A 14,552-nucleotide genomic window follows, 5' to 3' on the forward strand; every position below is an offset into this window, starting at 1 on the left:
TATGATTGCAGCATGTTCACCAGTGTTTTCGGCAGCAGTGTGGAATGCATTTACATATATACAGGTAGTAATTGTGCTACCTATGTAAGAGTATAGCTGCCTTAGCAAAGATACAGAAAAATGCTACAGTTTTGGGTCTTATCTATCATCTGATACAGTGGACTGGATCCAGAGCTGACTCTCTGGGAATGGAAGGGATCCTTTCATAGACAGAAAGAACTGGGATCCAGAAGAGCCTTCCTGCTGGAGGAAGGAGGCAGGGTGGCTACTTTTGATGATACCTCCTTCCCCCTGCAGCCCCTTGTCCATGTGACATGCTGTTCTGGAGGGTCCTCCAACCATCCAGAGCAGATATTGAAGAGTATTGGGGCTCCAGGGGGAATCAGAATAATGATAACTCTGGATGGTTATCATTATACGGTCCTATGCAGTTTTGGTCCTAAGTACTTTGGGATATAAGGAATGCAGATTCCACCTACCTTGTATAAATGCTAAATGGTTCACAATAAACAAATAGATTTATCACTGTATTTTAAAAACAGTTTCAATAGTATAATGTTTATGCTGTATTTATTTACAAGTAAAGGGGTTCCAAATGCCATTGGTGGCCCCCATTTGAATAAACGGAGCCAACATCCACGTGCACATTCCTCTGTGTATGTGTAGCTCTGTCCCTTTATTAAAATTAATTTGTCTTCCTTCCTCTTCCATGGATAAGATACCTCTGGAACTTTAGTTGAAGATACTAAAAGACTAAGGCTGCAATCCATTTTTTAACATTATGACAAAAATAAGCGGGTTTTATAAAGAGAGGCTCATCTATATAGTCTGCACAGTCTATTCAAATTAAAGATTAAATAAGAGTTATTATGTCTTACAGAGCAATCCTGTTGGCCCTAGACAACATCATGGGTGCCATAGGATGCCACAGAGGCCCTTCTCTGGGATAGAGCTCCGGCGTCAGAGGAGAAGAACCAACTCTGGATTTCCCTCCTCCCTCCTCAGCCCCACCCAACCATTGTGGAAAGCTCCATGGTGGCTCCTCATCTGAGACTGGAGGGGGCTGAGAGGACGTGCTGGGGATTCACTAGATCCAAAGTGAATGACTTTGGATTCACTAGATCCAAAGACTCTTGGGCTCTGGCCTCAGCAGCACGCGGCAGCTAAATGGGCTCAGAGGCCCATCTAGCAGACATCCTTTCAAAGAAGGATGGCAACGCTGTAAAAGCCTCTGTCATTCCTCCTGCCCAGCACCGTTCTTGTCAGCAGGGTACTGGATGGGCGGAGGGCTTCCGACCTCTGAGCCTGTAGCCTAAAGAGTGGCAGTCCTTTAGGATTGCACCCTTAATGAAGTACAATGTACAGACTGATTTTATTTATGGGCACTTTCACATAATTAGTAATTCAAGGGCAGTAACATTAGATAAAAAGAGTATACACCTGGAAAGACCCCTCAATACCATTAGCATTCTTTACAACAAACATAGATTAAGTGAAACAAATGAACAAATTTCACCCTGGAGAATGTTGCACAACAATGTATGTATATTTAAATTAATAGCCCTTTCCTGTCACAAAGCAGTTAATATCCTTAAAACCCAAGCTAATCTATACATTAAATTAAAACAACACCTTACTACTAAAATGCTGACCCTATGATAGTCTGAAAAATACTATGGCTCAGATTTTGGCAAACCTACAGGGAACTGTGTACCAAGTTTTTGTTAGCGTTGGCACAAGATAATATAATTGGCATATAATTTAATTAGTGTTGGCACAAGATAATATAGTAACTACTCTCTTCCAATAACTTTCTCAACCTCCTGTTTGCACAGGGGACCAGAACTTAACACTGTTGACAGGGAGCACTTGGAAAACACCAAGTCAATTACCAAGATCAACATGCTGCACAACCTTTCAGCTGAAAATGTAACCTCAGTGGAGACCCTACTCTCAGGCCCACCAGCATGAGCCATTAGGCTGGTGGATACTAGGAATAGGGCTTTCTTGGTGGTGGCCTCACACCTTTGGGACACCCTCCTCAGGAAGATGAATATGGCTTCATCATTGCTGTCTTTAAAAAAAAAAAAAAATCCCTGAAAGCTCATTTGTTCCAGTCTGTATTTGGTGCTTAAAAAATCATTAGCTGCTGGTGCTGCCAGGGTGTGTATATATGTTTAATTGTAATCATATGTTCATGTCTTTGTAGCACTGTAAACCACCCTCAGGCAAGTTAAAAGTCTGTTCATTAATAATAATAATAATAATGACAACAACAGATAAATTGACATATTTCCTCAAATCCTCGACCCATGTAACTTCATCAGCAAACCAGCCTAATCAGTCCACCAAGCTAACATGACCAGCCATGATGATGACTGGTTAGAATTCCTAATATTCAGAACACCCTATTACTTGGACAAGATACATTTAATTAACAACTTACGTGTAGGCCAAAGTAGCGCTGAAGTGTTTCTTAATGTAGGTCTCTAAAACAGGATTAAAATGCTGGAATTTCCGGTCAGCAATTAGTCCAATGATAAATACCTGTTCGGTTTAAAAGAACACTCCATTATCTTAAAAAATATAGTATTTCTAATATTTACACTTCTTTGTGGAAGCACAGTTAGAAGAGCCTCCAAGCTATAAGGTACTGTTTGTGAATGGGATTTCATCTTCATACATTCTATTTAACGGGAAGAGAGCAGAACGCAATTTTGAACAGGCACTTAAACTGTCAGTTGAGTCAAACTGAGGGCTTCAGAGGTTGAACTCAGATGCTGAAGTGGTTGCTTTAAAAACCTTTGAGGACTTGACCTTTTCACAGCTGATGAACCTAAGTGAGAGTTTGTTTCAGGAGTGGCAGCACTCTACCTCAAGCTGGATAACATTTCACATTTTCTATGAAATTCACAGCTTACTGTTTCAATTTATTTGCTTTGTCATCTACACTGCTCCCGTTTAGTTCATTGAATAACTTGCAACATGGAACTTATGATACAGGCAAAATGCTAAGTTAGCTTCCCTACCCTATTCTAAGAAATTGCTAGAATGGATCCCAGTTAGCTTAGGTGTTCAGGACTTTCACTTTTCCATTAATTTCAATAGAAGTAAATTGGACCCCCTGATAGTTTAGTAAGTTATATATAATGTTTTCAAACACAGAAAAGGAGATGAGAAACCACAGGACAAATGACCTATAATCATTGAGGAATACATGGATTATGAATTGGTTCAGGTTTCCTAAAAAAAAAAAAAAAGTTTGAAATATTTCAAGCATTTTCTGGGGTTCACAGCGATCCCATTAGCTTGCAAAGGTTAAAATTATTAACTGGGTTTATTTTATTATCAATATTTCTATATCCCCCTTTTTGCCAAAAACCAATCTAAAATAAACCCATAAAACATTAATAAAACCAATAAAAGAATATCACAGTAAAAATAATAATACACGGAAAGGCATCTTAGCACATCTTAAAAAGATGTTATCTTAGCACCTTTTCTGAAAGCGAAGAGAGAGCAAGCCAATTGTACTTCTAGAGTAAGTGTATTCCACAATTTTGAGAGTGACACAGGTGAAAGTCCTTTCCCATCTGCCCAAGAAATGGGCCTCTGCAGGCAGCAGTGACCTCAGGAAGGCCTCTACTGCAGATCTCAATCAGACAAGCTCATAATAAGAGAATTGGTCCCTTACATAGCCAGTCTCTAAGCTGTTTAGGGCTTTAAACGTCATAATCAACACCTTGAATTGAGCCCAGAAAACAACTGGCAACCAGTGCAGATCTTTCAGTATTGGTGTAGTATGGTCTCAATACCATTGCACCAACTGAAGCATCCCAAAGTTAGCCCCATGTAGACAGAACTGTAGTACTTTAAGCATGATGTAACTGTGGCATAGATAACTGTTGCCAAATCAGACCAACTCAGAAAAGGTTGCAGCTGGGGCAGTAAATGTAATTGTGCAAATACACTCCCTGACACCAATACCACCTGAAGATCTAGGGGCAATATAGGATCAAGGAGCATTCCAAAGGTACATAACTGATCTTTCAGGGGAAGTGCAACCTCTTCCAGAACAGGTTGAATCCCAATCACTGAGTCACCCTTGACCAATAGCACCTCAGTCTTGTCTAGATTTAACCTCAGCTTGTTCACCCTTATTCAGCCCGTTATCAAACTAAGGCAAGGTTCATGGGTATCAACTGCTTCCTTGGTATTAGCTGACAATGAGCAATAGAGCTGGGTGTCATCAGCATATTGGTGGCACCTTACTTCAAAGCTCTGAATTAACTTTCCCAGCAGTTTCATGTAGATATTAAATAACACAGGGGACAGGATAAATGTCACAGGGCAAAGGCCATGGATGCCCCAGCACCACCTTCTGGACATGACACAACAGAAAAGACTGGAACCACTGCAACACAGTGCCTTCAAGGTTCAGCCCCGCCAGGCAGTCCAGAAGATTCCATGTTCAATTATATTAAAAACAGACAAGAGGTTCAGGAGAACTAATACAGCCATGTTCCCTGGCATAGGTCATCTACCACGGTAACCAAAGCAGTCTCAGTCCCCTATCCCAGCTAAAAGCCTGACTGATTCCAGATAAACAGCTTCGCTGAGACAACTCAGGAGTTGCAACACTACCACTTCTCGACCTCCTTGGCCAAGATTGGTACATTTGACACTGGTCTATAATTAGCCAAATCTATTGGGTCAAGAGAAAGGTTCTTTAATAAATGTCTCATTACTGCCCTTTTTAAGCAAGAGGGAACAGCCCCTTCCTACAAAGAGACATTAATCACCTCACTTAGCCATGGCATTGGTCCTGCATTGGCTGATTCAATCAGCCAACAAGGGCAAGTAAAAAGGCCCCTTTTACTATGAAGAGACTGCCCTGGTGTTTCTGCTTGCATGGTGCCCTTCTTTGGGAAACACTTCAGAACCCCACAAAGTTCTTTCCTTTCTTTCACCTCCAGAACAAGGAGCTGCTGACATATTTCATTTTGTAAATGTCCATCTTATCTCTGATGGTAATTTACACTGTTCTTTCACTTTGGATCATCTTCTGTTCCACACCTACAGCCACTTCTGATTAAACAGCAATAACATGACAAGTGCTACTAACATTCTAGAAGATATTATTAGCTCAAGTATCAATATGTCTTTATGGATCATCATCTGAATGCATCATGCTGATTCACAAATCAAGATATTAATGGTCCAACTGAAAGCCAAACAAACCAAGATGTCGGGGATCTGTAATTGGATCTCCTGTCTCTTTAAATGTTGGGAAGTCATTGGATTCCCCTGTTAGAGCTATCAATTTAGTTTTGTCCTAAGATAATTCTAATTGCTAACACATACTGTAAAAATATCATCTAAACATGTGAGTTTAATGTTACTTCTAACAGAGGCAATATTAATTCCTTAAAGGCAATATTTTAACTAGTCAATAATATCCTAGGCTACTTGGTATCTAATAACTGTGAATATGATCAGTACTTAGACAGAAGACAACATGAAGTCCCATGGTAAGCTGTAATGAGCTTTCCAAGGAAGATAAGTAAAATAATATACATAAATTAAATCCAAATATATAAATTACCAAAGCATCAAACACCAGCGTGTCAAATGTCTCACTCTCTGAATTCTCCATCATGATGTTAAAGAGTGCATCCAGTGTGTCTTGGAGAAACTGCAAAGAGATACTAAAATCACTATAATAACAAGAAACCCAAAATTATGTAAGAGGGATATAAGGAGAGAACAGATTAAAAAACAGTGAAGTGTTTTAGGTTCTTTTTCTTATTTTAATAAACTTGCCCATCTTATTCTATGTATATAGAAAGTTAAGATGAAACTTCGTGCCAAAATAGTATCTGAGAAGTAATCTCAAATGGCTACATTTTAAAATATTGTGTATTCAATCATAGCATTTTTTCAGCAAGGATACTTTTTCACAATAAAAATGAAAACAAACCAATCAAATGCTTATGTCGGAACTGAATTGCATGCCACTTTATTTAAGAATGACATTTTTTTCAGCCACACATGGGTACAATAAATTCAAACTCCTAATTGTAAATTAATTAAACACATGCATTCATATAAAGTGCACAGCCTCTATCCTGCATTTCCCTGCCCCAAACCCCTAAAACAATATTCAACTAGAGAACAGGATGGATAACCTAATTTCAGGAAGGGTGAACATAAAGATATTCAGAATAATGGGAACATTTAAAAAAGGAAACAGGTATATAACTTCATCCCCTTCATGGATCACTGCCTTGTTGTGGCGAAGGGGCTTGCGTAACTCAGTGAAGCCATAAGCTATGCCGTGCAGGGCCACCCAAGACAGACAGGTCATGACGGAGAGTTCTGACAAAATGTGGTCCACTGGAGAAGGAAATGGCAACCCACTCCAGTATTCTTGCCAAGAAAACCCCATGGAACATATCACAAGGCTCAAAGAGATGACGCTGGAAGATGAGCCCCTCAGGTCGGAAGGTGTCCAATATATTACTGGGGAAGAGCAGAGGGAATTTCCAAGTAGTGCCAGAAAGAGTGAAGCGGCTGGGCCAAAGCCGAAAGGACACTCAGCTGTGGAGGTGTCTGGTGGTGAAAAGAAAGTCCAATGCTGTAAAGAACTATATTGTTTAGGAACCTGGAATGTCAGATCAATGAATCAAGGTAAGCTTAAGGTGGTCAAACATGAGATGGCAAGATTGAACATCGACATCTTGGGAATCAGTGAACTAAAATGGACAGGCATGGGCGAATTTAATTCAGGTGACCATCATGTCTACTACTATGGGCAAGAATCCCTCAGAAGAAATGGAGCAGCACTCATAGTCAACAAAAGGGTGGGAAAAGCAGTACTGGGGTACAATCTCAAAAACGATAGAATGATCTCAGTACGAATCCAAGGCAAACCATTCAACATCACAGTAATTCAAGTCTATGCCCCAACCACTGAGGCCGAAGAAGCTGAGGTTGATCGGTTCTATGAAGACCTACAACACCTTCTAGAACTAACACCCAAAAAAGATGTCCTCTTCATCATAGGGGATTGGAATGCTAAAGTAGGAAGTCAAGAAATCACCGGGATAACAGGCAGGCATGGCCTTGGTGCACAAAATGAAGCAGGACAAAGGCTAATAGAGTTTTGCCAGGAGAACACGCTGATCATAGCAAACACTCTTTTCCAACAGCACAAGAGGCGACTCTACACATGGACATCACCAGATGGTCAATATCGAAATTAGATTGATTATGTCCTTTGCAGCCAAAGATGGAGAAGCTCCATACAGTCAGTAAAAACAAGACCTGGAGCTGACTGTGGCTCAGATCATGAGCTGCTTCTTGCAAAATTTCAGCTTAAATTGAAGAACGTAGGGAAAACCACTAAACCATTCAGGTATGACCTAAATCATATCCCTTATGAATATACAGTGGAGGTGAGGAACAGGTTTAAGGGATTAGACCTGATAGACAGAGTGCCTGAGGAACTATGGATGGAGGTCTGTAACATTGTTCAGGAGGCAGCAACTAAATCCATCCCAAAGAAAAAGAAATGCAAGAAAGCAAAGTGGCTGTCTGAGGAGGCTTTACAAGTAGCTGAGGAAAGAAGGGAAGCAAAAAGCAAGGGAGAAAGGGGAAGATATAGCCAACTGAATGCAGAGTTCCAGAGAATAGCAAGAAGAGACAAGAAAGCCTTCTTAAATGAACAACGCAAAGAAATCGAGGAAAACAATAGAATGGGGAAGACTAGAGATCTTTTCAAGTAAATCGGAGATCTCAAGGAAACGTTTTGTGCAAAGATGGGCATGATAAAAGACAAAGAAGGCAGGGATCTAACAGAAGCAGATGAGATTAAGAAGAGGTGGAAAGAATACACAGAAGAACTATACAGGAAAGACCTTAATGTCCCTGGTAGCCATGATAGTGCGGTCACGGAACTTGAGCTGGACATCCTAGAGAGTGAAGTCAAGTGGGCTTTAGGAAGCATTAGTAACAACAAAACTAGCCGTGATGACAGTATTCCAGCTGAGCTATTTAAAATCCTAAAAGATGATGCTGTTAAAGTGCTGCACTCAATATGCCAACAAATTTGGAACACTCAACAGTGGCCACAAGACTGGAAAAGGTCAGTTTACATTCCAATTCCAAAGAAGGGCAATGCCAAAGAGTGTTCAAACTACCGCACAATTGCGCTCATTTCACATGCCAGCAAGTTATGCTCAAAATCCTACAAGCTCGGCTTCACGAGCATGTGAACTGAGAACTACTGGAAGTACAAGTGGGGTTTCAAAGAGGCAGAGGAACTAGAGATCAAATCGCCAACATTCGCTGGATCATGGAGAAAGCAAGAGAATTCCAGAAAAATGTCTATTTCTGCTTCATTGACTACGCTAAAGCCTTTGATTGTGTGGATCACAACAAACTGTGGCAAATTCTGAAAGAGATGGGAGTACCAGCCCACCTTACCTGTCTCCTGAGAAACCTGTATGAGGTCAAGAAGCAACAGTAAGAACCGGACATGGAACAACCGAGTGGTTCAAAATTGGGAAAGGAGTACGACAAGGCTGCATATTGTCACCCTGCTTATTTAACTTACATGCAGAGTACATCATGAGAAACGCCGGGTTGGATGAATCACAGGTTCAATTAAGATTGCTGGGAGAATTATCAACAACCTCAGATACGCAGACGATACCACCCTAATAGCAGAAAGCGAAGAGGATCTAAAGAGCCTCTTGTTGAGGGTGAAAGTGCAAAAGCTGGTTTGAAACTCAACATTAAGAAAACTAAGAGCATGGCATCTGGCCCCATCACTTCCTGGCATATAGAAGGGGAAGAAATGGAAGCAGTGACAGATTTTATTTTCTTGGGCTCCAAGATCACCGCAGATGGTGACTGTAGCCATGAAATTAAAAGACGCTTGCTCCTGGGGAGGAAAGCTATGGCACATCTAGACAGCATAGTAAGAAGCAGAGACATCACATTGCCGACAAAGGTTCATATAATCAAAGCTATGGTTTTCCTAGTAGTAATGTATGGCTGTGAGAGCTGGACTATAAAGAAGGCTGAGTGCTGAAGAAATGATGCTTTCAAACTGTGGTGCTGGAGAAGACTCTTACAAGTCCCCTGGACTGCAAGGAGGTCAAATCAGTCCATCCTAAAGGAAATCAACCCTGAGTGCTCATTGGAAGGACAGATACTGAAGCTGAAGCTCAAATATTTTGGCCACATGCGAAGAGAAAATTCACTGGAAAAGACCCTGATGCCGGGAAAGATTGAAGGCAAAAGGAGAATGGGACTACAGAGGACTCGATGGCCTTGTAGGCCCCTTCCAACCCTACTATTCTATGAGGATGAGATGGCTAGATAGCATCACCAAAGCAATCAATATGAACTTGAGCACACTCCGGGAGAGAGCGGAGGACAGGAAGGCCTGGCGTGCTATGGTCCATGGGGTCACGAAGAGTCGGACACGACTTAACGACTGAATAACAACCACAATATAACTCAATACTTGGATTTCAGTTCTTTCATGTTAAACTAGTTAGGGATACTTCCTACATAATTATTTTAGCAGTGCAATCCTATGCACATCTACTCTGAAATAAGTCCTACTGATTTCAGTGGGACTTACTCCCAGGTAAGTGTTTATAGGATTGCAGCCTCAATTACAGAAGTACACACAAGCCACTAACTAACAGCAACCAGCAGAGCAAGAACTGTGGAAACAAGGATATACATCCGAGCAGGTAGGACTTGTTTTCCTTGGGTAGCGTCAACTCCCTGCTCCTCCACCGCTGCTGTAGCAGCCTATCTGGCCTTGGGAAAGGCTTATTATTTCCCGCTCCTGAAACAGCTGAAGACCTGGTTCCCTGGGGAGTGTTTGGCATCCAGCCATTGGCTGTCCCTCCAGGGAGCTGGACTTCAGGGAAGCTGATGTGGGTGACGGCGCCCTCGGTGATGGTGCCCCTGATGGGGGTGACACCAAAGAGGGGTCGCCATTTGGGGGTCACCACTTTGGGGGGCAGAGAGGGCCATATCCTTTCGTTTTCTCTCCTCTCTGTGTGTTTATCTTCTTTCTCTTCTCCTTGTGGGGATGAGGGGGGATTTCTGGGGTTGTCTGGAGTCTGGGGTGTGGGGCCTTTGAATGTGTTTTTGTTTGTTTTCCAGTTAGGTTCTTTATTATTTTATGGGTGAGAGGGAAGTGATTTTATACCACAGGTTGAGAGCCTGCTGGTATTGAATTGTGCCCCCCCACCCCCCAGGGTGAGAGATGGGAGGGGAGCGTTAGGTGTACATTCCAGGTGAGAGATGGGAGATTGGGCTTGACTGTTTTATTCTGCTGAATATTGCCGAGTTTGACTTTTTTTTGAGACAATGTCAGCATTATGTGTGCAAGGGAGGCAATAACAGTGGGGGGGGGACCAGGAAATATGGTGCTGGCAGAGCAAAAATTTGTAGGAGAAGGGGGAGCAGGTACTTTACACCTATCCAGCCTTCTGGTTGCCCTGTCAGCCCAGGTACCTTGGGGAGCAGTCCAAGCCACCCACAGAACCTTTGCCTGCTCCTTTGCAATGCCAGGTCAGTCTGGAATAAGATCGCAACCATCCATGATTTAATCTTGGATGAAAAAGCTAACCTGGTATGCATTATGGAGACTTGGCTGGGGGAGATAAGCGGCCTGTATGGATGCAGCTTCTCCCAGTTGGGTACTCTGTGGTAGAGCAGGAAAGGAGAAGCGGATGGGGAGGCGTCGTAGCAGTGGTCCACAAAGGTAACATCCCCCTGACCAGACTCACTGTGAAGGAACTGGCTCACATCGAGTGTGTATACCTCGGCCTTGGGACTAGGGACAGATTGGGGCTTCTGTTAGTGTACCGGCCACCCTGCTGCCTAACACGGTCCCTAACTGAGCTCACAGAGCTGGTCATGCAGCTGGTGTTGGAGTAGCTCAGGTTTTTAGTCCTGGGGTCCTGGGCAACTTCAACATCTCCCTCGGGTCCAGCTTGCCAAGTATAGCTCAAGAGTTCATGGCGACCATGAGAACCATGGACCTGTTCCAGGTGGTCAAGAGGCCAACACATGAAGCTGGTCACACGCTCAATTTGACCTTCTGCTCCAATCAGGAGAATGATCCGTGGGTGGAGGTTCTAACTGTCTCCACGTTGTCATAGATGGATCACTGTCTGGTCAGGGCTGGTATCACGGCTACTACCCACCTCCGCAGGGGTGGAGGACCAATTAAGATGCTCCGCCCCTGAAGGCTGATGGATCCACTGTAATTCCAAAATGCCTTGAGGGTTTTCTTGGGTGGTGCCACTGCCGACCCTGTCGAGTCCCTGGTCTCTGTGCAGAATGAAGATCTTACCAGTGTTACTGACATGGTCGCTCCTAGACATCCTTTCTACCTGCTTCCAAACAAGCTCCATGGTTTACAGAAGAACTGAGGGAGCTGAAGTGGCAAGGACAATGACTAGAGTGCTGACTTGAAGCCAACAAGACACATCCTAGGGATCATTTGAATACCTATGATGTGGCGATATGTGCAGTGAAGAGAGCTTTCTACTCTGCATATATTGCGTCCACAAACTTGCGCCTAGCTGAGCTGTTCAGTGTGTTTAGGGAGCTGAGTCAGGCCCCACACACACTGAATCCAATCTTAGAGCCTTTGGTAGCTTGCTGTGACACCTTTAATGAGTTTTTCATGGATAAAATCTCTCGGATACGAGCCAACTTGGACACTGTCATGGGGACAGAAATCAACAGTGGGGTGTCCAGCAACTCTGGTTGCACGATTAAACTGGATCATTTTCAGCTTGTGACTCCTGATGATATGGACAAACTGCTTGGTTTGGTCAAAAGGACAACTTGCCTTCTCGATCCCTGCCCATCCTGGCTTGTAGTCCACGGAGAGGAGATGGTAAAGCAACTTTTCCTGAATATTATTAATGCCTCCCTAAGGGAAGGTAATTTTCCATCATGTCTAAAAGAAGCAATTGTTAGCCCGCTTCTGAAGAAGGCTTCTGTTGACCTTCTAGATTTTAATAATTATAGGCCAGTAAGTAATTTACCATTTGGGGGCAAGGTAATCGAGAAGGCAGTGTCCATTCGACTCCAAGCAGTCTTGGATGAAACTGATTATCTGGACCTATTTCAAACCGGCTTCAGAGAGGGATATGGAGTTGAGAATGCCATGGTCACCTTGGTGGATGATCTTCGCCTGGCAATTGATAGGGGGAGTGCATCCCTGTTGATTCTTTTGGATCTCTCAGCAGCATTTGATACCATCAACCATGGTATCCTTCTGGATCGCCTGAGGGAGGTAGAGGTTGGGGGCACCGCTCTGCAGTGGGTCCGCTCCTTTCTCTCAGGACGGCTCCAGGTAGTGTCGTTCGGGGATAGTTGTTCCTCGAAAAAGGAACTATTATGTGGAGTATCTCAGGGCTCCATTCTATCCCCGATGCTGTTCAGTATCTCCATGAAACTGCTGGGACAGATCATCAGGAGGTCTGGGGCTGAGTGTTATCAGTATGCTGATGAAACCCAAATCTACTTCTCCTTAACATCTTTATCCAAGGAAGGTATGACTCCTCTGAATGACTGCCTGAAGTCGGTAATGGGCTGGATGAGGGAAAACAAGCTGAAATTTAATCCAGGCAAGACAGAGGTACACAGGGTCCTAACTCAGGTATTGAGATATGTCAACCAGTTCTGGATGGGGTTGCACTCCCTCTGAAGGAGCAAGTGCATAGCTTGGGGGTGCCTCTTGACCCAACACTGCTCCTGACACCCCAGGTGGAGGCAACGGTGAGAAGTGCCTGTTATCAGCTTCGGCATGATATGAATGAGCAGCTATGCCCATTCCTGGAACATGTGGACCAGGTAATAGTGATGCACGCGCTGGTAACCTCTAGACTTGATTTCTGCAATGTGCTGTACTTGGGGCTGCCTTTATATTTAGTTCAGAAACTTCAACTGGTACAAAATATGGCAGCCAGGTTGGTCTCTGGGATATCCCATGGAGACCATATTACACCGGCTTTAAAACCTTTACAATGGCTGCCAATTTGTTTCCGAACAAAATATAAAGTGCTGGTTCTCACCTTTAAAGCCTTACATGGTCTAAGTCCAAGGTTCCTCAGAAAGCACCTTCTCCCCTACGTCCCAGTCCTCCACCTAAGGTCCTCTGAGGGCTATCTGCTGCAGCTGTCTAATGTGAGATTAGCAGCCACACGCAAGAAGACCTTTCCTTTGCCGCCCCTTAGTTGTGGAATGACCTGCCGGTTGAAATGCACCCGCTGACCTCGTTGAAGGTTTATAAGCAGGCATAGAAGATGCTATTATTCTGGCAGGCCTTCCCTTTTTAGAACTCTTGTTCCTTTTGCTGACTTTTGTATACTGTTTTAAGCTGTGTTTTATTGTTGGATTTTTTAAAAATTGTTTTTAGTTCAAAGTTGTTTTTACCTATATGTTGTTTGTATATACTGTCCATATGTTTTTATGTAAATGGTTTTTAAACTTTGTATATTGTGTTTTAATGTTTTAACTTTTGTAAACTGCCCAGATAGCTTCAGCTATGGGGCAGTATAGAAAATAAATGAATAAATGAATGAATGGGAAAAATCTAACTTTTACACTTAAAAATGGGAAGGGGATGTTAGAATGTATGTCCAAGACCAGACACAACAGTATTATGATTTTTGTGTGGTTCAGCATTAAGCATGCCACTCTCTGGCATCAACTTATAAAATTGTTCTGCTTCAGAACTGAAAGAGACTGTGGCCTTGGCAGCATTTGTAGGTTGTTTCCATGATGTCCAGACCCAGGCACTTGGAATTGTTTGTGGGTTAAACAACCCCAAGTTAACCTAAGAACAAACCATGGGTTAATTTGGGGTTCTTTAACCCACAAACAACCCCAAGTGCCCAGGTTCAGATGTCACAAAAACAACCTATAAATACCGCATTCGTAGGTTGTTGCTGGAAGCAGCTCACACACAGCCTGCATCCCCACCATTAATTAATTAACCCACAAACTGCTACTGAACGTGCTGTTACATCCGAACATGGTCAAAATTTATGTAGAGCTTTAAGTGAACAATGTACTTTACAAGACTTTGCATTGATTAATACAGATTTCCTTAATTAGATAAGATGTCCAATCTAAAAGTTTTTGTTTATTTGATGCTTATTTTATTTCGGCTTAACACAAAGCAAAAAAAAACCCCAAGGCCCCCTTCAAAGTAGGCATATGGCTGGACTGAATTTCACATACGTGCATTTAATCCAAATCAACCAATAAAATGCTCATCTCTTATGATATTTCACTATGGTAAGTTATACATTACCTGGCAAAAGTTCCATGCATGACTACATGCAATTAAGTTTTATTTGAGTTGGCAGTGCATAAATCAATCACACAATTGCTGCTTTAACCAAGAGCAAGCCTAAAAACCCATTTTAAAAGTATATTTTATTATTGTATCGGCAAATAAGCAGAGTATTTTCGCTCAAAAAAAAAACCTTGCAAAG

General features: G+C 42.6%; 1 protein-coding gene across 3 annotated transcripts in view; it reads right to left on the reverse strand.

Annotated features, from left to right (window-relative positions):
• DOCK1 (dedicator of cytokinesis 1) overlaps nt 1–14,552 on the reverse strand; it is a 556,714-nt gene that overhangs the window by 438,250 nt on the left and 103,912 nt on the right. For all 3 annotated transcript variants that reach the window (XM_084841443.1, XM_084841442.1, XM_084841444.1), the window contains exons 20-21: nt 5,606–5,695; nt 2,447–2,547 (exon numbers count right to left, since the gene is read on the reverse strand). In XM_084841443.1, the coding sequence (XP_084697569.1) occupies nt 2,447–2,547; nt 5,606–5,695 (191 nt within the window). The remainder of the gene's footprint in view (nt 1–2,446; nt 2,548–5,605; nt 5,696–14,552) is intronic.

Source organism: Heloderma suspectum, chromosome 3, assembly GCF_057233095.1.
Source record: "Heloderma suspectum isolate Gila_16-S chromosome 3, 16-S_ref, whole genome shotgun sequence".
NCBI classification, from domain to species: Eukaryota; Metazoa; Chordata; class Lepidosauria; order Squamata; family Helodermatidae; genus Heloderma; species Heloderma suspectum.